The 24,364-nt window shown below is 36.6% G+C and overlaps 2 protein-coding genes across 2 annotated transcripts; one reads left to right on the top strand and one right to left on the bottom strand.

Annotated features, from left to right (window-relative positions):
• Positions 1 to 5,880: 5,880 nt before the first annotated feature.
• On the bottom strand, positions 5,881 to 17,835 carry LOC113561381 (RNA exonuclease 1 homolog). The gene is made up of 3 exons (XM_011331259.3): positions 16,407 to 17,835; positions 13,064 to 13,267; positions 5,881 to 7,660 (listed from the first exon to the last, which is right to left on the bottom strand). Exons 1-3 carry the CDS (start codon positions 16,564 to 16,566, stop codon positions 6,522 to 6,524), a joined length of 1,503 nt encoding a protein of 500 aa, XP_011329561.1. The 5' UTR covers positions 16,567 to 17,835; the 3' UTR covers positions 5,881 to 6,521.
• Positions 17,836 to 21,366: 3,531 nt separating this feature from the next.
• Positions 21,367 to 24,235, top strand: LOC105274825 (peptidyl-prolyl cis-trans isomerase). Its single transcript, XM_011331262.3, has 3 exons — positions 21,367 to 21,664; positions 22,837 to 23,190; positions 23,322 to 24,235. The coding sequence occupies exons 1-3, from the start codon at positions 21,461 to 21,463 to the stop codon at positions 23,391 to 23,393; spliced, it is 630 nt and encodes a 209-aa protein (XP_011329564.1). The 5' UTR covers positions 21,367 to 21,460; the 3' UTR covers positions 23,394 to 24,235.
• The last annotated feature ends 129 nt before the right edge of the window (positions 24,236 to 24,364 follow it).

Here is a 24,364-nt window from a genome sequence, read left to right as displayed (position 1 = left end):
GGGATTAACGGTACATCTGTCGGATGCTACATAGCTGAATCATTGCGCAATCTTTATGAATATCATAAAATGATAGAGGTTGTAATCGATGTTGATCATCTCAAGTCAATGTTCATACGACAAGGCTAACGCATATTCCAATGCGTATAAATTTCGCATGTAAAGTACCTCGACTAGAAACTTCACGGCCGATCGTTCACCCTGAATCTGCGTATTTCAAAGGCAAATTCAACCAAGTTCAACGACCGGAGCCGTCCATACAGAGACCGTTAATAAGAGGCGGTCGGAGATAGTCGTAAAGGATAAATTTAACACGGTCGACGCCTTTCGACATCCATGACCTACGTAAAGGTCTCACGTGTCCATTGACTGAGAGACATAAATGCATATAATAATGGATTAATTAGCAAGGTACTTATATAAACAATTCTACAGAACTTATTGCAGAACTAATGTTCATTTTAATAATACTTAAGTTAGTAAGATGTTACTAGATCCTCTAAGATTCTTGTATACTTGTTACAAGTCGAGATAGAATGAATTTAGAATGAATTAAATAAAATTCCTCCCATTTTTGGATTAATGCATTTAAACGATTTATCCTGGAAACGAAGATCAAGATGTGTGCGTTGTATGTTTGCCCAGAAGAAAGATTGGAGAATAGTTTGAAAAAATTATTATTAGTATCTTTTGTTTGATCGCAAAAGATTAGGAATCTTATATATGAATCTGCGCGGATCTTCTTTAGAAATATTGTTCTTTTGGAAAATGAATGGTTGGCCCTTGGTGGCCATTTAGGTTTGGCGAAAATGGCGAGAATTTTTTCCTAGCCAATCAGAAGGCTACAAATTTAAGGGCGGTCTATGTTCGCCTATATGTCATAAAATGGAATATGGACATCGCCATGCGATGGAATGTTAAGGTGCTAATTCATGAGACGCTGAAAAGCAGCGTCGAGCGTCGTCACGTGACATCACATTGACGCTAGCGTCAGAGAAAAGAAGTCGAATGATTTCAGCTTCAAGCGTCAAGGTAGCAGAAAAAACAGCGTCAATTGATTAAAACGAAAGTGAAAGAAATATGGAAAAGATAAAAAATTTTCATTATTAATTATCAAAAACGATATGTTAATTATGAAAATGATATTATACACAATAATTCAGTTCTAATGAGTGTGTTAAGAAATATACCAGTAAATACTGTAACCTAACATTCACGTGCTAATGTGACGCTGAAAAGCAGCGTTGAACGTCGACACTGGAACGTCGACGCTGGAAATTCGACGCTGAATCTATTGGCGCACTATTGGCGCGATTTGATCATGTGACCTGTTTTGACGCTAAAAATGAGCGTCGAGCGTCAGCATGAAAAAGCACCTCTAGTATGAGAATGCTTATGCGCGCGTATATTTTTACATACTTTTTTCTCAATTGTAAAAATTACAAACAAGTTCGTAAAGTCTTTAATTTCTAATTCGGTATAAAAATAGAATCATGCGGGTTTTTTTCATTCTGACCTACATCAACTATGATAAAGAGAAAGCGCGAGATTTCTGTCAAGATAGTACATACATTCAATGTGCCGTCCGTGACTTTGCATCATCAAAAGAACATTGCACTGCCATTCCGTTCTCTAAATAGAGCGCAAACTTTAATACGACTGCGTCTCGTTTTCGTTATTTTTGAGATATATAAAAATTTGCATAGGTATAATTATTTTTAAACTTAATTATCAATTAATTGATAATTAAGTTTAAAAATAAGTCTGTGGCTAGAAACATTTAATTAACTTCTTAATTATTGACGAGGATGATACGTTCAATGAGAAAGATGTCTAGAATGATGCAAGAAAATTGCGAAAACGCAAATGTAACAAATTGCATCGCGTTGTAAATTTCATAACTGACACGATACTCTCCGGATAAACAATCGTGCAACATCCGCAAAAATCGACGATCATCTATTTTGCAAGTATTGAAAAAATCCAACTATTATTGTTAATTATCGTTCATTTATGTTTTTAATTATGGAACATACAAGATACATATAAATACTTAATTTCTAATGTTTTCATTTATAACGAACCATCTGTTAGCAGTAATTTTTTCCTGTACACTCAAAGGCATAATTAATTAGAATAAAAAGCTTTTCAGTATTTATTATTAAAGCATGAAAAAAAGAACAAAAAGGAACCATGCATAGATGTAAGACGTTCACATAGTAATAGGAAAAGGAAAACGGAGGGAAAGAAAGAGAAAGTCCTGATCGGTGAAAAAGAATATTCGAGCCTGATGGAGCATCGGATGACGCAATGATCGACCTTTGCAGATGATATTCGCGGTGTAAAATTCACATTGAAAAATTTTATAGCGTAATCATGCAGATGCGCGATCAAGAGAGAAGAGAAATACCATTTTGGCTCGTAAAACTAGAATCTTCTCACGATTTCCTCCTACGAACGGTATTCCGAATGGACGATATCATGATTATGTGTATGTCATGTGAGACAGCTCAACATTTAAATATATTTCTTACAAGTAATTTATAAAATACACAAGTTGAAATTAGCCAACAAGGCTTGCACGTGAAACACGAGTATCATTCCACAGTAATTTAGACAAAACAAACTAGCAATAACGGGCGGCAGTAACTTATTTGATTTCATTTATTCAGTGCATAAAATATAAAGGAGACTCAAGATAAGGGGGAACTAGTTCAACGTTTAGAAACAAGAAATAAAATGTGTATACAATTGTGCAATAATAGGAAAAAACTCTAAATGGGGATAGTTATTTTAGATAAATTGGTCTATTTTATATAAATTGGTCTATTTTATATAAATTGATTTTTATTAAATGAATAAATTTTATTAAATAAATTTTCATTTAAATAATGGTCAAACAAGCTTTCTAAACAAACTTTTTAAACTGTATGTTTACTATTGTTAAGGCGCTGCGGATTGATTGTCGATTGTTATCTTCTGAAAAGAGAAAGTAAGCTGATAATTCATTAGAAAACGTCCCTAATTAGTGTCCTATAAATCAATTTCTTTCATTGTCTAATTTCTTCTAATTTGACATAAATGTTTGTGGAAACGATTGCATTAATACGAAAACGATTGATACGAAATGTACATCGATTTAACTTTATGAAATCTACTCGTAAGATTTTTGATAAAATATGACAATGTTAATTAACGTTGATAATATTAATATTAATAAAATTTACGCGGTTAATTGAAGTAGATTATCGTTCTGTGATTTCTGACGCAAGTTAGTTTTAATAAAGCGCTATCTATGCGATAAGCATCGCGTCAATCTGGTAGACAACCGCTTCTGCATGACGATGCTAGCCTAATCAGCATATTCGACGCAACAATAATTTTTATAACGCCTATCTTTGAATTTTAATATGTTTTGACCTGATTCCACATCTAATCTGACACACGAAAGCCGCAAAGTGTATCCGTACTATAATATCTCTCACTGCGGTTTTGATAAATTTAGTAAACATTCTAAACGAATCAATGCACGCAATGTGATTTGCTATTTGTACGTTTAAATGTTTTCTTTGACGCTTTAAATATTTCAATTTTATAAATATTTTCGTAAACCGCTAAGGAAAATTTAAATTAAGTTTTTATTAGGGAAGGAGCAACTATGAAGTAATAAATAATATTACGCGTATTAATATTAATAGCATAACTGTTCAGTATAAATTGTATATACATTATAACAGAGTAAACTATAGGTAAGAGGAAACTAGAGTTGCAGAATAATAAATTTCATATACATTATAACAGAGCAAACTATAGATAAGAGGAAACTAGAGTTGCAGAATAATAATATCTTTAACTTTAGAGCGCACTATCAGAGAACTATTACGAAAGTGTTGAAAGAAGTTCCGTGATAATTACGATGATATGACTCAGACTTTATCTATTTTAAAGACATCGCTTTTAAAAAGGAATACATACACATAAATAATGTACGTATCACATAGATATTTCTGTTAGTATTTTTCATGATATGATCCACGTTCTAAGCTCCAACAAAATGATATTATACTCATTATAATTCCACGTTTTTATGTGTGTGTGATGCACAGCAGAATAAATACAGAAGAAGCTTATTTAATCAGATTTCACATTTCACGGCATCATTTGTCATGCATGAATGAGACGCAACGCAATTCTACTCGCATCTCTAATTTCTAAGCGTTGGAGGAAACGTCATTTTCAAGATGCGAAATGATTCTAAGGCTTAAATTAAACCCGAAAGTATCTTCAAATACCGGTTCCGATTAAGCCGTCGTTATTCATGCGAAGAATCATTTAACGGTTGTCGTCTGTAACGGTTTTCTCTTCCCGCTTATCCTGTTCACCGTCGTTTTCTTCCTGGCAACGTCATTGCGTAATCATCTTTATCGATACATGCCGTGTCATTTTTCATGTAATTTAATGTATCTCTCACGAGGACAACTTCCCGAGAAAAAAAATGCTCGGCAAGGACTGTGACAATTTTACATACATTTCATGCAAGAAAAGAAACAACACGGAAGAAAAGGAAATATGCAACCCTAGTTAATCTAAATGGTGTACATTGCTCTATCGATGAGATCATACGCTATTTATCTATTTATCAGAAACTTCAGGAACTATGTCATTACCTATGTCTTCCTTATTACCAACCATGTAATTTTGTATTTATGGAATATTTATCATCATTATTTTTCGTTAATTCAGATAATATTACTATTAACATTATCTTCTTTCTATTTCTTACTACGCTTTTATTACTATATCACTGTCTTTCCGACAATTAAGTTTGAAAATCGCATTAGAGTCAATTAGAGCAGTCGTTTGAAGAAATTTAAATTAGCTATTAATTAGAAATTTAGTTAGCCATTAAATATCCTAAATAACTAATTTACCCTAATAGGTAGATAAGCGATAAGAAAAGCATTTTCAAAAATGTAGGTTATTAGCCGTAGGTAATAAATCAACAATACAACTGAAGCATATGCTTTTATATACACTCTATTTCTTTGAAAATTCAATTTCTTTCTAGGAAAACCCATCATATGTTTTATGTGATTATGACAATCCAGTTGATGTTTCAAATTCTTCAGAATACTTTCTATCCTTTATCTTTTTTCAAATAAAAAGAGGAAAAAGAATTCTAAAGGAAAAGAATACTTTCTTTGCTTCTTTTGAGTGAGGATCTTTGTTCCATGCAAAAAATTGCGCGAATAAAACAAAGACAAAAAGAGAGAGGGGAGAGAAAGAGAGAGAAAAGGCGAATAAATTAATGATAATGCAAATACAAAGATAAACTTCTTAAAAATTATAGAAAACTTTGACTAAGCATTAGCTACACGCATGCGATTGTATGTAATTTGCGAATTACTTGCATACATGATGTCTGCATATAAAGGAAAGAGACTACTGTTACATTTATTTGTGCGGAAATGCAGTTTCACAAATTTTGTTGCTAAGTTACACGACTTTTCTGTTAATGTTCCAGATTTTCCAGAATGGCTATCTTGAACTTGAAATTCGCTTCTATACGACAAAAAACTTTCATCCGATAAATGCATTCGGATCGAATATGAACGTGAAGTTTTCGTTTCGGACCAAGGTTTTGCGAGTCAAATAATCGGCGTCCATCACTTGTCCTCGTCGGGGGAACCTCCATGGTTGCTGTTCTGTCGCGAGTAGAATTTAAATGCAGCCCATCGACAAAACTCAGCACGCGAACTTACCAGTATCACTTAGTATCAATGACGAATCTCTATGACGCAATGATATCCTCGCAGGGAAAGGAAAAGAATTGTTGAATACATGCATGCATGGCAGGGTACGAAATAAATGTGCATGTAATATAAATATAATCTATATTTTTTTATTGTATACAGTTACAAGTACAAAATTGCGATACATAAAAACGTCGTGATATACGCAATGTATAAAACGCTTGTGATAGTACATACATATGCGTAATGTATAAAAACATACGACGGCTACAGAAGTCTGCACATCAGAGAGGGGAAATTTGACGGGCCGCCATTTACAACCGGTCGAACATAGTTTTCTAAGTGTACGGGATGGATCAACTGATCGTCGTCTAGTACAAAAATAAAATCGGCGTTTTAAAATGTCGCTATTTCAATGTAAGACCAATTGAATACAGTCTCCAATAACATGAGAAAAATGTTCGTCCGCCGTCCGTCGAAATGCACCTCCCTATGATGTATGTCAATTGCAAGTAATCTACGAACGTTCATTGTATGCGTGCGTACGGAGGAGACGTACCTCAGGAACACAATATACCGTTTTATTATAGTTTATACAATTATCACAGATTCATCATCCGGCCAGCTCAACACCGAGACAGGAAGAAAGCACAGTCGCGACCGCGGTTCTTTTAAAGTCCTTTGCACAAATTTTAATCGTAAGCACCGCGGTACGGCTGACACGTAACTTCCCTATCACACAGTTCCTTTGTACTTAAAGCTAATTACTCAGAGAGAAGAACTGTCACTGTGCAGTTTTATCATCATCAGATCTAGGGCTGTCCGGGCATCCTCCGCAGGGTCGTGTATCTTCTCCTGAATATCTCGGTTGAGCACCCTCCTCGCCAAATACTTGAGGCTGTTACGGTAGGGATAGCCATAGTAATGCGGAAACACAATGCTGGTGTCGATGCAGTGCTTATGCAACAAGCGCAAGGCCCTAAGATCGTTCTCCAGACTATGACCGATTAAGATCGTATCCTCATGAATGAAAGCCGCTATATCCCTGTGCACGTCACTGAGAGTTTTCTCGACGCCCTGCAAATCGCCCGCCGTGATGCCGCTGAATCTCGTGTTATAATCAAGAACTTCTGCTTCCGGTTTGACGTATGAGTGGTATATAGCGGTGCCATTCATGTCGACGATGGCGATCTGAATGATCTCGAGGCCATTCCGTGTGAAGCACATTTCGCAGTCGAGTCCATATATACCGTAGAAGCCGTCACGCGGATGAATCTTGGGCTTCTTACTCCTCATAAAACCCCGAAGAGGGTTATATCCGGGCATTACGCCGGTCCATACGTGCCACTTCGCCATGCTGCAACCGGGACTTGTAGCATCTCCTTCGCAGCACGACCAAATTTTCACTCCGACTGGGCAGCCATCAATCGTCTTTTCGATGAACTTGCCCCAGTGATAAACGCATTCATCTTTCCACATGTACTCGTTAGTTTGAGTGAGATAGAATATTTGGGCACATCTCGCGCATTTGAGCCTCTTGTAGGACGTGCTGAAGCAATGGGTTCCCGCGTAATTGTACGTGCAATAACAGTTATCCGCAAACATCGGTTCCTTATCCTGGGGGTTGTTACTCGGATACGGCACATGATTGACCACTGCGTTTAACATGCTGTATTGCGGACAAACTGCAGTGCCGCATTGCACGGGATAGCCAATCGAAGACAGCTGCTCCGGCGTCAAAATATAACGTGCCAACATTTGCGATATGGCTAAATTGCTACATTTCAATCGATCCCGCACGTTCTCTTCGGTTGGAGGGCGACGATAACGTAAAGGTATTTCCGGACAACATCGAGTATCTAGCGACGGGTTGATTGCAGGGAGATCTAGCCACGATAACCACCAATCTTCATAAAAAAAATAAATAGATATATGTGAGTTTAAGCGATCCAAATTTTGCTTTACATTTCATAATGTCCACACACGCACATACATCATACGTGCATGCAAACTTGTTTTCTCTCTTACCTTTCTTTCTTTCTTTCTTTCTTTTTTCTATCACTATACTTAGCCGAAAAGATCTCTTTTAATGTCCAACATAATGCTGATGGCCGGCGCGCGATATGAAGGAACACACAAGTGCGTTTCTTCAATGCTCAATGGAACGCAACCTCAACGCACCGTGCAAATTCTCTCGCGAGGGTTCGAAATTCAATTACGCGGTTTACGATTCTTCGAGATGAAGCATGGCAGTAAAATTTGCGATGAGATTTATTCACGTATCGATGACATTTGATGGCGCGTTGTTATGCTCTTGTCGTCGTTGAAATCACTATGAAAAGGATATTCTCGCTTCGTGTTGAGAAGAAAGTCGCGACGAAAAACGATTATAACGATCGTGTTATCAATTCTTGATACAAAAGCTAGATTTTTTATTCGAAGACGAGTTTTACACCGAGAGAAGCTGCGAATTAACCATTGTTAAGCGTGAATTAATGCGTATATCCACAGGAGTAAATAACATCAGCGTTCCATTGTATGCGATTATTCGAGGAAACGAATTTATTGTTATATTTAAATATATTATATATTTATAATTTATTGTTATATAAACGCGCAGAAGTGCATTTACAAAAATGTAAAATCAAGTAGATCTTTGTAACGAATAACGATAGATCGGCAAAGGAAGAAGTTTAAGAAAATAAAATAATAAAATTATCAAATAACAACGTGAGATATTTTTCAAATAATACAAAGATCTGAAGAATGTTTAAAATACAAAAGCATTCGAACGGCTAAAACTTTTCATCTGTCATCGGCAAAAGTGCATGGCCTGGAATGCTCGATAATGATCATGTAGTCAATTGGTGATTCGATACACAAGAATGATTCTGTACTGATCTTCGCGTGGACAGATAGAAGAGAAGAAAGAATACTAACGTAATTTGTTCCGGTGGTATGCCGTATCGTCGAGTTTGTCGCTTTTGATCGTTTGCGGCTCTTTGTTGCTCGACTCGTAGGAGCAGTGATTCACATCGAGACAGATCATGGCTGCAAGGTAGCATCCGAACAACTGTTGTTTCTGCGACGAAGATTATTCAGCGAATGATCTCGGGGAGATAAGTCGATGTGGAATATCGCGGTCAGCACATTGTTTTTATTCGCGCTCGCGTTATCTCGTACAAATTTTGCGTGATGAATGCACGGTAATATTTCCACTCCAATAGGTGTGTTATCGGGGAAGGGGTACCCGGGATTTGCGGAATACGATCAATTTGCCTCGTCTTCCGCATGAAAAAGGAGCCACATGCATGTCTCAAGATATACCCGATAGAAAAATGAAGTCGGAAAAATTTATTGTTTCTTTACAAATTTCCGCTCGAATAGCAACAGCTGCGTTTACTTAGAGTTTGATATCAGGATATTCGGCAATTAGTTCTGTTAAATTCACGATACACCCGATGGGAGTGTTTTATCGTGTTGTCGTGATACCCGTTAACGTCAAGAGAAGCGCGAAAAGCTACGTTTCGCGCTCTGATTGCGAAACGGCCCGCCACGAGAAGCATAATTAAACCACTTCTCGAAATAGAATAAAGCGGCGCCTGTAAAAGTGAACTTAACGAGACTCTTATGCGAGACTTTCGCTAATCATATTACCGATGAGAAACGAACCGGCCCGTGTGGTTTTCTACAGATATTCGTCGGTTATTTTAGCCTAGATACCTGGTCTGCGACGTTTTCAAGAAATCAAGTTGCTGGGGGATGCAACGTCTTTCAGTTGATTAAAAGCGAAGATACTAAGTCATAAACTATAACACTGTCATTTAGAAATTTAAACCATTTAGAAACGCATTAATGATCTCACATTTTGTTAATGTGTACTAATGAATATAAGTAATATAATCATTCAATTTTGCTATTCGTACCCCTTTGCATAATTAGCAAACTTTTTGAAAAATTCAAGATTCTGTCTTATCCGTACTTTCCTGCCGTTCCTATTTCTCTTTCTCTCCCGTGGATGTGTTACCATTTAGATTACATATATGCAACATCAAAACATAAAGATAAAACAATGAGAGTTGTGAATTTCACCAGGACACACCAAAAGTATGATCAATATCGCAGAATCGATATATATAATTAAATTTTACGGCTAATATGTCTATAAGCAGGGAAAGAAACGACAAAAATCATTAAGGAAGCAGAATTAAAACCAATTTATAAACGACGAAACAAAAAAGAAACTCAGAGAGTGAACAAAAAAATGGACAATAGAATTATTTGTATTTTAGACTTCAGACAATGCAAATGCGGATCACAAAACATATTCCGATGTATCAAAAGTTTCGGTGATCATTTCCGAGAATCAAATCACTGATTATACAGCGCTTCTTCAAAGAGCGAAACAAAATGCAAACTAATCATATTTAGAAATTGCAAGATAAATGTCTCACTACAAAAATCATGATAAACATTCCATTAACGAATTAAGATCGGACAATTTATCGATACTGAGATTAATAAAATCGACATGGCATAAAAAAATTGCTAGATAGACTATAAAGATATTATTTACCCTGGAGATAATATCGTCATACACATGCATACACGTATTACGTAAATTTCAGTAATTAGTTATTATGCGCAATACCCGTAATTATGCATAATTACTAATAGAGATGATAATTGTAAATTTCATAATCATAATAATCATTTTTACCGGTTATTTTACATAATTACTAGAGCTCCTTTTTAAAGGAAAATTAGAAATAAAATGAAATGCGTGCTACACATACAGGTGCAAATTCAAACACATTGTGACGTGATTGTGACTTGCAAATTGGAACTGGAGATCATTCATAATTATCAATAAATGGAACAAATTTAATAAAAATCATAAAAATTTATTATTAAATTTACCAAAACCATTGATAATTATGCATAATTATGCCAAATTAATCAAATTTACAGTAACAGATACACTCTTTCTCTCTATAAAAATATTTTTTTATTATACTCCTTTTATTATTTCCTTAAAAGTAGCTCTAAAAATATCTTTTGCGATTGCTCCAAAATAAATTATTTTTTGACAACTTTCGTGGTAATCTTGATATGATCTTTATCTCTTTTTATTTGCAAGTAAGACAAGAGTATTCTTGACAGTCAATTTGGTCAAAACCTATCGTCAATTTTCTTACAATCACGCGATCTTCACGCCGACTACGTAAAGTAAATATATTTCCATCAGAATCGCGCTTGACCTACCAGACCGAGGCGAACCAACTGTTCCAACTATATTAATTTATTCATGCCACGCCACGCGATAACTTACGCTATTATACTTCGATAAACGACGAGAAGCAAAGAAACGCGAGCAACGTATGTATGTATATGTATAGTTATTTATATTTAAATTATACAAATTTCTTTCAATTTTTACACTTCGAAGTTATCAAGATCTTCCTGATATGCTTGCTGATATGCTTAATGCCTGAATTGATAACAATCGTCAATATCAAAAGAATGACGAATTCCTTCTTTCTCTCTATTTCTTTCTTTCTCTCTACCTGAGGTTTTCTCCTTTCTCGATAATTTCATCATTGCTTTCGTACGTGTCATCATCAACCCGAATATCGGCATACCGTTATTTTCTTGAACCCACGCATTTTTGTACATTTAACGTATATTTAACAATTTACTAAAGGATGAAAATATTTAGAAAAATTAAAACTACATGTTCGCAAACTGCGTATGTAATCAAACTAATAAGATCGAAAGAAGCACAGAAATTGTACATCGAATTCATATATCATTCTTCATTCTTTGTACTTAATATAAAAATATCAATATTTTTTTATGAATATTTTAGATTACTGATAAATGAGAATAATATTCTCTTTTATATTATACATCTTATAAATATTGTATATTCTATATTTTTCTTTTACCAATATTAATGTTATAAATACCGCGATTCGACTTGCCTGTAAATAATGTAACAATTTCTAACATTTAACTATTATTTAACATCAATATCTGCGGCATCGTGGCATTATATTACACGCATTGCTTAAATATATAAAAATGCATTAATAATTTCTAGTGACTCTTGAGATTATCCAAGGAATTTATCTTTTTATTTATAATGATGTACAATCATCAAATGACAATTTAATAATTGTCATATTTAATAATTGCTAAAATCAAAAGAAAGAAAGAAAGATTAAAGCAATATTATGCCGCTACAATATGTGATTTATATGTGAAATACAAGTTGCATGCACATAAAAAATAACTTACTGTCAGAACACAGTAAGAATTAAATATGCATTAATTAATTTTTAGCATAATACACATTGCCGCATGATTTATGCCATTTGTGTGCCGTGTGGATCATTATATTAATAAATATTATTAAGTCGTCATAAATGAAACAATATTTCTCTTGCTCTAACGTAACTCTTACGGTGGCATACTGTTTTATAACGTAATGTGGAGCAGTGATGTCAAAAACGGGGTTTAATAGCATGGCTCGGGACACGGACACGACTGTGCGTCACGAGCCTTTTCCTCTATTCATGCTATATCCCTTGTTACCAAGCATCACTGACGTGAAGTTCTACCACTGAATGATTCATATATCCATATCCGAAAAGACTTTTCTCAACATTTTTACCAGAAGCTTGTTCGCTACGATTTTTCAATTATCTGAGTTTGAAACGTAAAGTTAATAAAAATTTTCGTTGTTTGTTTCCAATCGAAAACTACTGTGTGCCTATATGAAACTAAAACCAATATGTTTGAGATAACTTGTATTCAACGTAAATTCTATTTTTCGAAAACCAGTGGACTTTTTCCAAAGAAGCTTCGCGAGTGTTTTTCGCTTTTCAAGATACAAAATATGTATATATTGTGTACATCACAAGTCATTCCCTCCATTTGTGCTATCTTGTTATTAAATGTCGGTTCTGGCATCGCCGGAGGGTACGACTGACCAATGGAATGTTATCAAGTTGTGGAATGTGAAAGTTGCCAGAAACTTGGTAACAAATGATGGCATAATTGGAGGAAATGATTCGTGACATACACCATATATATGTATATCGTATCTTGAAAAGCGAAGACATTCGTGGAGCTTCTTTGGAAAAAGTCCGCCTTTTTCGAAAAATAGAATTTACATTAAATAATGCATATATATATATATATATATATATATGTATTATTTTTATATACTATTATCCACCACGTATACCACGACCACTGCTCTCAGAGTTACGCGAACAAGTGAGATAGATGATTTTTTCACATACCTTCGGCACAAGTCCCGACGTATTTGCCATTCGTGGAGAAATGCAAATCAAGCACGCTGTCGGTGTGACCCCTCAACGAACCAACGAGCCAGGAGTGCGTGAATTTTTGCTGAGGCTCGCGACGTTTCCTATTCTTCAATTTTTTACCACCTTGTTGAGGCACGGGGACTTCATGATTCTGCTCCTTCCTCGAGGATTCTTTACCTGTAAAACAAGGCAAAGAGACAATTAAGCACTATGACAAATACACGAATCTCCGAATCAACATACCAACTGAATTGTGTACTTTATTAGAATCATAATTATCCACTTTATTAGAATCAAAAGTTATATGAATCACTGTATATGAACCATGAGTACGCATTTTATTAGAATTATAATTATGCAGTTTATATGAACCATAAGAACGCTTACAAAAGGCGACAAGTTCGCGTAAATCTGAGATTGCAGGCTCGCAATTGTCTTGACTTAGAAAGTTTCCCATGATAACTAATTAACTATATTAATACGTAATTAATATGTAAATTTGGCTAGACTAGCTAGTAAGTTGCACTGAGAATGCAGGTAACTACTGTTCGCCTTAGCGTCCTAACACAGACTGAGTGGCGATAATTACCAGCGGCAATAGTTTTCTATGATGACTGTAATATACTAGCATTTCATTGGTTCCTAGCCCTCCTAGCGTCCTAGACCTTAGGCGTTCTCCCTTCTTTGTCTACTGATCTATGCCTATCCCCAAGGATCTCCCATGCACACTTATCCGTTCACCAATTCACGCATGCATAGCTATTCATTGGTTAAAATTTAATTTCCTATTTTTAATTGGTCAAAATTTAATTCCTTATTTTTAATTTCATTCCCTACTTTTGATTTAATTGCCTATTTTTGATTTTGACAATTATGTTTTATTCCGTGTTCCTTATTCCTCTCATTATGTCTGAATCCTAAGAGTTAGCGCGTCTGAAGGAAGCAAGTATCAATAGTGGAAAGAGGATCGAAGTAGGTAGAATCGATCGAGCGAATATATCATGCGGATCTATTTTGTGTGTATTGCGATTCAATAAATATAAATTGAGCAAACGAGGTATTGTAATCTAGCATGGACAACGAACATATAACAATAATAGTCTTTTTAACTTTAGTTAAAGATGTTTAAAAAAACAAAGTTGCAACAATACTATGTTGCGAATAATACTTCTGTATTCTACGGAAAACATATTTTTAAAGATTTTCTAAATATTTCTAAAGAAATAGCTTTCCAAAAAAGTTAAAAAAGGTGTTAAAACAAGTACACATGTAGCGGATTATTTGAACCTATTCCTACAAAAAAGATGAGCTATCAGAAATCTGCGCTAATTAAAAAATATTTAATGGATAAGACTTGGTATTATTAAATCAAATAATATATAAATTATCATAATAATAATTAATTTCATGTGCTAATTATTTTCATACTTTCATTTCTTTTCCTTCTATATTAACATTTTAAATAAATTAATTATATCATTACCCAAGTAGCAAGGTGACGTCAAATGACGTTATTAAGACGTCATTATAGACATCATTAAGACGTCATTAGACGTCACCTTGTTATCTGGGATACTTTTATATTATTATATGATAGACAAAGAATTTAAGAGCATTAAGCATTTCGATTTACAACTGGATTTTAGGTTCTTTCAAACGCGAGATCATTTATATCTCGATATGATGACGAAGGGTTTCGATATCGTTAAGGCAAATACAAAAACACAAACCTGCATATTCTCGAAACAAAATTTCTGTGGTGAAAACCGTTGTCACCATGCCAAGAATTTTGCCGAAGGTTCTACATATCTTTGATGTAATATCTCATTCATAGATAACGACAGCTCGAAAGCTACTTTTGTAATAATTAACTTTCGTTAAAACGAGAATATCAGCTTTCAAAATCAGCTTTCTGCTTGTACTTACAAGCAGATATATCATTAGAAAGCATTAAAAAGTTAATTTCTCTTTTTTATCTTCATTTGTATTTCTTTTCTTTCAAAAATCGCCTTCAAACGGATCTTGATCTTTAGGCTGTGGTAAGTTAACAACTTATTGTAAAATAACTAATCAGTGGATTCCGACAATTTTGTTTTATATATTTCGATTTTAATTTCGATTTTCCGTTTTTATGAACGCAACGTTAACAGTTTGATATCTATTCTTAATTGGACTGTAATTATCAGAATAGAATCGGTCACTTATTGACATAAATGTTAAAAGTAATTATTCAATTATTCAAATAATAATTGAAAGTGTTATGTATGCATAAATCTACTGTGCGTTTGAATCTTTCGTTTGCCATGTTTTATGGATAATATGCACCATTGTCGCATGTGTTAACGTGACGGTCGCATTGCCATGTGAGACTAACGAGAACCACAATCATGCGTGTTTATCAAATCATGAAAGTTTCACTGATTTCTTTACAAGAAAGAAGCAACGTAATGCGAAAATGTGCAACTTTGTTACTATCACAATAATAAACGCGATATGCACTGAATCGCAGAAGTTAACGGGAAAACATACAATGTTGCTCAACGCGTTTATCCCATCGCAAGAGAAGAGCTCTTATCATTTTTGTGATAAACGCATATCAGAGCGTGGCGATATCTTTTCTTTTTTTTAGAAAATAAAGTAATTCTCGAGATAGATCGCTCGAGCATCTTCTCTCACGTTACCGCCTATTTAGCTGGGCATTTAAACGGAAAAGTTGCGCGCACCTGTCATTTCTGGCGGGAAACACGAGTCTAACGGCTTCGCCGAAAGACTAATGCTGCTTATCTAAGATTACAGATATCTGTGAATGTCTATATGTTTGTATTAGGTTTGCATGATCCGGTTTAACGTAACATGGAAACCGAACAAGACAATCGTGAAAACTCCAATTCCAATTTGTCGAAATTTGTAATTTTACGTTGAAATCTAAATCTTAAATTTTCAAAAGTATAAGTCGAAGGATTCCAGACTTCAAGTTTAAAATCCCAAATTAAAAACTTTAAATCGCTATTATCTCCAATTATAAATATTAAATCACAAATTCCAAGTTTAGAGAAAATATAACTCTAATGATAACTGAGCGATATTGTCACGGATATTGTCACGCGATACATTTTTTGGTACCTGTCAAGATTAAAACAACTTTTATTTTCAATATGATCGAGTATGTATCGAACGTGTGCCGCTTGAAGTTAGCGCGCTGAGCATCTAGAGAAGCATGTAACAGTCGTTTCACCCTATAGGCGCGAAAGGGCATACGTGCATGCACGCATGCACTCGCGTGCTCCGAAATGAAATGATGACTGGGGATGCTTACTTTTCGGCAAACCCTGTGACCGACGGGATCGGAACAACCGGCTGACGACGTAGCTGATCACGAGGATGATTCCACCGGCGATCAGCGAGCCGAACAGCAGCATGAAGCCGGACAGGCTCACGATCCCCGACGAATTTCTTGGGCTCATTGTGTCCTCCATCTTCGTCGCGTAGAAAAACCAATAATCACCGCGTGATACACACGCACGGACTCGCACGCGCGCACTGTTGTTCGCAAAAACTGCGGAAAACCGCACGGCGCGACACTCGTTAATACACGCGGTCGCAACGACACGCGAGAAAGAGATAGAGAGTAGAAATGTGTGTATATGTGTACGATATTTGTGTGCATGCGTGTATATTTATTATGCGTGTGTGTTATATACACATATGTGTCTTATTCCGTGACTGCGCGTATATTTAGCTCGAGGGTGTTCCAAAAGACCACGGTGCGGGAATAGTCCACGTGGTGAGAGGGCAACGATGCATTTACGGCGGCAAGTTTCACCGTGCGGTTTACGGAACACCAGGTGATCTCGTCACTCACGTGACCTCGGAGCGCCGGCGAAATTACGTCGCGAACACGACATCGAGGTGCCGGGGAGCCGTCACGTGACCCGCTCGGTCACGGAGCACGGACCGCGAATAGACGCGACTCTCGTCACGAGAATCCAACCACGCGCGAGCTTGCTTTTGCCGACGAAATCACTATTTGTCGGGATAGAAGTCGACGCGCTCGGAATCTGGATCGTAATCGAGGATTACGCGTTTCTGGCGGTGCGCGACTTCACTTCGCTCGTCGTTTCGCAGTGCGCTTGAGCCTTCCTCGATCAACGCCTGCCGTTTAATCATCGCGCGGCAAATCTCGAGGACCTGCCGACCGAAGCATCCTCTCGCAGCACGGCGCGCGCGGTACGATTCGACGCGTACAAGGTATCATTGCTGCGTACGAAACCGTGTGTTTTTAATAACTCAACTCTCAGTTACGCGCCGTTGCATCTTCACTGTTGCGGTCCAAGCGCGACTCTTGCCCGACGATAGCACACGTGTCTACGGAGCCGCCGCACCAGGGCTCGATCGCGTTATCGCGGAACAGCCGGAATTGCGGCTCAGCCTGCGAGACGATATCATTCGCGCGGTGATCCGCACGTAAGTCGGTAACGAATCCTCGTTCAAACAGAAAACGTAGCTCGCGCAGATCGCGATCGATCGATCCCGCGATACGTTCCAGAGAAACGTTGGATCGTATTGTACGCGCGGTGAACAGCAAAATCGCGATCCGCAAGCGCGTGGAGAGCTCTCCGAGCGGGACGCGAATTACGTTAACAGCGCGACAGAGACGCGACACGCGGGGCGGCGTAAAGCACGTTTGCGAGAACGAATGCCCGCAATCGCCAGTATATACTCATCCCCACGAGATTATTGCGGTTAACCGCAACGTTCTCCCCCACCACGTCATCCCCCCCTCATTATTTGCCCACGTAGCCTCCCACCACCCACCGGACGCTCCACAATGACACAACAGAGTTCACGATTCACGATCTCCGTTTAGACCTCTGATTTAGGGCGATTCTTTCTTTCATGGCCCATTCTTAAAATGAGTAGCTTGAGTGTACTTTTTAGATACCAATACGGTTATCTGATTGACTAACAAATATCTACGATCATATTTATAAGACGACTTATGAGAACGGACTACAGACATATTGCCTTTAGAATGTCAATCGAAGTCGATTCACTCGAAGTAATAACAAAAGATGTTTGGGGCCATGTAGGTAATATTGTTTCATTTATCTCTCACAGATAATCCAATATATAAGTGTAATGCTTTGATGAAATGTTTGTTTGCTCTCGCAGCGTGAATTCGTGCATTCTTTCGCATTGTTATTGAGATCAAATTTCAATATCGAAGGTAGTAAATTTCATGTTTACGTTTTTGTGGAAACTCGAGCGTAACAATTAAATCTTGAATCATAATTTGATCTCTAATTTTATCGATTTCTAATTATACCTAATTATAGTGAAACTGGACTAATCATTTCCCCGTGATGATTAACTAGCTGATTAACTTGGATTCTCAAATATTGCGGTTAATGACTTGTATATCTGTTGATAACGTACAGAAGTCAGCGTTTATTTTCCAAAATCATTTAAGTTCCTGGAATCTATTGTCAATATTCCAAGAAAACATACAATGTCATGTGAACTGGCTGGGAAATATCGTCTCATATTGCGTGACGAAATTCTACAAAGTTTTGCATACATGATATTATCGGACGAGTAAGACTTTTATGACGGATACGTAATCACAATTGTCATATAATTATGTGTCTCTCAATTTATCAAAACGGAATATTTTTAGTTTGCAAGTGATTTTATATATTTCTTCTCTCGTGAAAAATTATTAAAGTAACACGGACTGAACAATTGTTCATTAAGCTAAATATTCAAAACATTTAATTTAATATAGATGTGTCTAAACAGATGAAGTCATCATAAATATTTCAAAACAGTTTCGTTATCAGTCAAAATGTTATCACTGATTTTAATTAAAGATATCAGAAATTACAAGAATTTCTGTATATTGTAAATTCTTTGAAGACAAGCTTATAGTCGTTGTCTGTTAGATTTGAAACGATTGCTATTAGAGCAGACGCCAAGTTTAGACTTGCTACCCAGCAAACACAAAGTAACAGTAATATATATGTTATGTTATAATTTCCCACTCATTAATATAAATACAACATAACATACGTGTTATGTAACAATTACATTGTTGAGTGGGAAATTATAACATAACATGTATATTACTGTTACTTTGTGTTTGCTGGGTACATTGACAATCTACTGTAAAATTTTGGAGCACGTCGACAGGATGCATTAAATTAAATCCGTTACTCACTCCGTTACTTTTCTCTATCTCTTCGTCCTCGATTCCTGACTCTCACGCTCGAACGTTATAACGGACTGAATAAGCAAAATAACAATCAATTGACAAAGAAACAAAGCATTCAATGGACGAACCATTAAAATCGAGAAAATTATATAATCACACACATGTGATTTGTTGTATATTTTAAGAATCAAAATAGTTTTTCATCACTCTATTTGGTTATACAAAAATCGTCTTTTGATTCGTCAAAATGTGCTTCTTATTAGGAGATACCGAATTTCTATAATTTTCGATTCATGATCGCTAAAAAATTGCTAATTTAATGATTTACTACGGTTTGTCTTTATATCAGAGAATGATTTATTAAATTATTGGATTAGCGTAATACGTAACGCAACAACTCATCAAATTTCGTCGTATACGACAAAATAGCATTGACATTGGTAGATCACGCTGCGTCGTAAGATACGACGTTACGTTCGTATTTACAAACAGAATCCAGTCTGAAAGTGTGTTTGTTTAATACGCATTCTTTCACTCGCACATTATCATACTGCTGTCGTCTTATCGTTTTCTATTACTCAACACGTACGATGAAGAAGTTTATTGTCTCCTGATGTGCTAAAAATGTTATAAATTATTTGTTCTTAAAATAATAATTCATGATTTTATCTCATGACATCTCTTATTATTGTTATGTTTTAGCCGTTATATTCTATTTTATTGCAAATATAATCGTAAGACTGTATTTATAATTTCTCTTATATTAAAGTTGTTTAAATATAATCATAAGATATTTATTGGCCAATCAGATAGCTTTATTAGTATCTATAAGATATACTTAAAACTATCTCGAATACAGCTTTAGGGAATTATTCATAGGCCGGTATTCATAGTCGGATCCTATATTTAAGACTATCTTAAGTATATCTTCAGATTCTCCATAGCCAATGAAATGATCCATACAACATCTGCAATGAATTTAACTAAGACGATCTTAAATATAAGATCCGCCTATGAATATCGGCTATAATCCATTCTTATAACGAGGTAATCTTAATATTTCCAATTAAATTCAACACGCTTTCAATAGATGGCAGCACAGCCTTATGTTGAGCTAAAGTCACTAGATAGATAAAGTACCGCAATCGTCCGCCATTTTAATTCCAACTACACGGTGTTTTCATCACAATTATGTTCTCTTCACATCTATCACAATATGTAACCTTTCTCAATGGAGATACAACGCAACGCTGCTTCGTAGAATTGCACTTAGTGTGTTGATAAGTTGCATGTTTGCACTAAATACACTTCCAACGCCATTTTTATTCCACGTATTTTACCACGGATTGCGGTACTTTATCAATCTAGTGACTTTAATGTTGAGCCAGAGAGAAGCCTGAGAGCGGTCACGCTCGCGTTTTAACTGTAACGCCTCAAACGTGGACATTGAAGTGATTGAAGTGATTCTGTCTTTATTGCTCACTGAATATTGAATAAAGATAGAATGACGCCGCGAGCGTTGGGAGCGTCAAGTGGAACGCACATGTCCACGTTTGAGGCGTTACAGTGAAACGCGAGCGTGACCGCTCTCAGGCTTCTCTCTGGTTGAGCGCTCGCTAGTGTAAAATTAATTTCCAAATTAATAAATTTTCCAGATATCACAATTCAACAGCAAATGAACGAAAGTGAGTTTTGAATGATAAAATTTTAGTGATAACAAGTTAGAGATTTAATAATTCATCTATACATATACATATATGTATGTATTCAGAGAAATGCGTATAAAAATTATGCACTATTAAACGCATTAAAAAAATATTTGTTTATTTTCAAATTATACGGAATGCTATCAAGATTATAGTATCAAAAGTTTGTCCACTGCAGAGTTGGATAAATATACAGAGGTAAGAACCTATGCGACGCAATTTGATTGGTCGGTTGGATCCACGGAACCGTAGCTCCTGATTGGCTGGCGTCGAGGTGTCACTCGGTCATTCGACGACGGTTAATTCGCAATAGAAAACATTCTTTTATTACATAATATTTTCACGAAATAGCCCGCGAAAACCCCGTAAAATCATTCAAACCAGTGTCATTCGGCGAATAACGCGGATCGAGTATCGTGGGATCGATTTCCGGCGGGTTTCTAGAAGCGTAGAATGGCGTTGAGATCGATTTGCCGGCTGTCAATTGATTCGACCTTCAGGCAGTCGAGCCATTTCGGAGCCACCGCCCGCCCGAGACGACCGTCCTTCGACACGCTCTTACGAAGTTTCGCCGCAGCAGCTAAAAACATGGCACTGCCACGCGTTTTCTTCGATATGACCGCGGACGAGAAGCCCGTGGGTCGCATCGTCATGGAGGTGAGTGGAAATTCGTGAGCGATCGCTCTGTAATATCGGCCAACTTCGCGAGCTCGACGGTGCACTCGGCGATTCCAGCATGCTTGGCCATCTTGATTTTTCCACTAAGCCGGTTCGCGATCTACCGAGTTTCAGCTCGCTTAGCCACGCGCCTTTCGATCGTCATCGTCCAGCGATAAAGTCTAGCAATCGACGAGCAACGCGTACGGCCGGCCGTTGTCGCATTTTGCAGTCTCGTGAAGTTTGCAACGAGTCTTCGTAAGCGATGCGTCATGGTCGCGCGAATGCACGCTTGGGCCGTTGCGAAATTTTCCACTGACGACGAGAGCACCGGTCAAACGATCCGCATGTACGTGCCTCGTGCACGTGTTGCTTCGGAGCTGGCAGTTTTTGCAATTTCAGGAAATTTCTTTAAACGAAATCTCGCGAGAAATTAGTCAACAATGCTGTTATTCGAGATATGAAGATGTGAAGTGGAAATTATTCGCGCGTGCAGCCTTTCGATACATTTTCGATAATCTTAACATTATAATAGATAAGATAAGATGTTTTTTTTATATAATTTTCGCATGACTCCAGCACATTGACGTGGTTCATACTTGATATCGCGAAGTTTTGTATGTACATGTGTGCGTGTGTGTATAAAATATATACTTGTTTTATACGGAAGATAGTTTATTCAACAGGCATGCTACATTAAGTGCGGTATGCACAGTAGGATACGTTGATCGATGAATAGCACTTTGTGCGAAATACATATTTTTGCAATCGCGATTTTGATTTGCATTTTATATAATGTTGAGATACTGGAAATTTTTTTATTGCAAGTTGAAGGTTTTAAACACAGATGGCGCTATTAGTGATTCTCCGAAATACTGTTCATCTTCCGTCATCGTTTTTAATCGATATTTTTTTCTAAACAGATTTAAATAGTTGTGAATTTTCCTCTTGAGTTTGCCGTTTTTTCCGTTTTGCATAACATTAATATTTAATTTATGTCAATCAGAATGCTGTATTATGTATCTTTATGCGCGAACAATATACATGTATTATACACGCACACATGTATAATATATGCATTATAAATAAATACAAACTCACACTTTTAATTTTTTAATAACATTTTTATAGTTATACAAACTTTTATAACTATAAAATAATATTTTTTACAGTTGAGGAAGGATGTTGTCCCTAAGACGGCGGAGAATTTCCGCGCCCTCTGTACCGGTGAGAAGGGTTTCGGATACAAGGGCAGCAGCTTCCACAGGGTGATCCCGAACTTCATGTGCCAGGGTGGTGACTTCACCAACCACAACGGTACTGGTGGCAAATCCATCTATGGTGCTAGGTTCGAGGACGAGAACTTCAAGCTCACCCATACCGAACCTGGTATACTCTCTATGGCGAACGCTGGTCCCAACACCAACGGCAGCCAGTTCTTTATCACCAGTGCCAAGACCAGTTGGCTTGACGGAAAGCACGTTGTGTTTGGAAAAGTCGTCGAGGGAATGGACGTTGTTAGAAAGGTACCTCTTGGAATATCTTTAGCTCATAGCTCCAGACTTACTTATCGTACAGTTCGAACGAGAAAGTAATATGTGCTATCTTAAGAGATATCGTTTACTTTGGGAAATTGACTGACAATTTTGTGTTCCAGTTGGAAGCCATGGGTTCCCAGAGCGGCAAGACCTCCAAAAAGATCATAGTAGCGGATTCTGGAGAGTTTTAGATCGACTAGATACTGTAATGACTGCATTTTTATTTAGCTGTTGCATACATATTTGCTGTCTTGATTACCCTACTTCGTCTATTTCTCGACCACGATTTTCTCATTGATGCCAATACGTTCGTTAATTTGAGCATTCGGAGATTTTGTTTAGTTATAGGAAAAGAAATTGCCTGCATCGTAACGTGTTTCTTTTCTCTTTCGGTGTAACACAAACTTACTTCCGTTTCCACCGAGTAAAGAAAAATCGGAGATAATCTTGCAATGAAAGATTTCTGTAATATTACTTATATACTCTTTCTCTTCGTTATACTCCTAACACCGTTCGTGTGTGGTTTTACAAAAGATCTGTGTTACGAGATAATTTTTAATAAATATCCGTACTCTTCCACGAACATACTCGTTTAGTATCGCTGTTAGCGAAAAAGGGCACATGCAACGAGCTCAAATTTTCCCGTATCATCCTGTACTTCAATAACCGTTAAGAGAGAATACGAATATCTTATATGATAGGATAGGTATTCTAAAAGTTTCAAATCAGATCGATGTATTGAATTCCAGTATGTTAACGGATGCATTTCTCTTTAGTGTTATTCTTCGACTTTACTTACAAATGGTACACATATACGTACGACACGTACAATTAGAATTCTCATTGTATGTTTTTATAAATGTACACCGTTCGTCTACCGACTAATAAAACGGTAGTGTTTGCTTATCGTAATGCAGGCAACGCCTGGGAAAACAATACCTTCTTACTGTAATACAACACCAACAAGTTGAAAAATGTAGCTGCAACAGTCTGAATAGTTCCGATTTCTTAAAAATAAAATTGTTTTCAGAAAGAATTATGCATTGTTGTATCAAGATATTAATAGTGCAAGTTGCCACTAAATTACCTATTTCCCTTTCCAGTTTTTTACCTACTTCTCCTACATATGACATTACCTTGCATTATAGATCTCTCTCTCTCT

Source organism: Ooceraea biroi, chromosome 8 (genome assembly GCF_003672135.1).
Source record: "Ooceraea biroi isolate clonal line C1 chromosome 8, Obir_v5.4, whole genome shotgun sequence".
Classification (NCBI taxonomy): domain Eukaryota; kingdom Metazoa; phylum Arthropoda; class Insecta; order Hymenoptera; family Formicidae; genus Ooceraea; species Ooceraea biroi.
The sequence above is the reverse complement of the archived record's forward strand: the minus strand, read 5'-3'. Positions and strand labels throughout refer to the sequence as shown.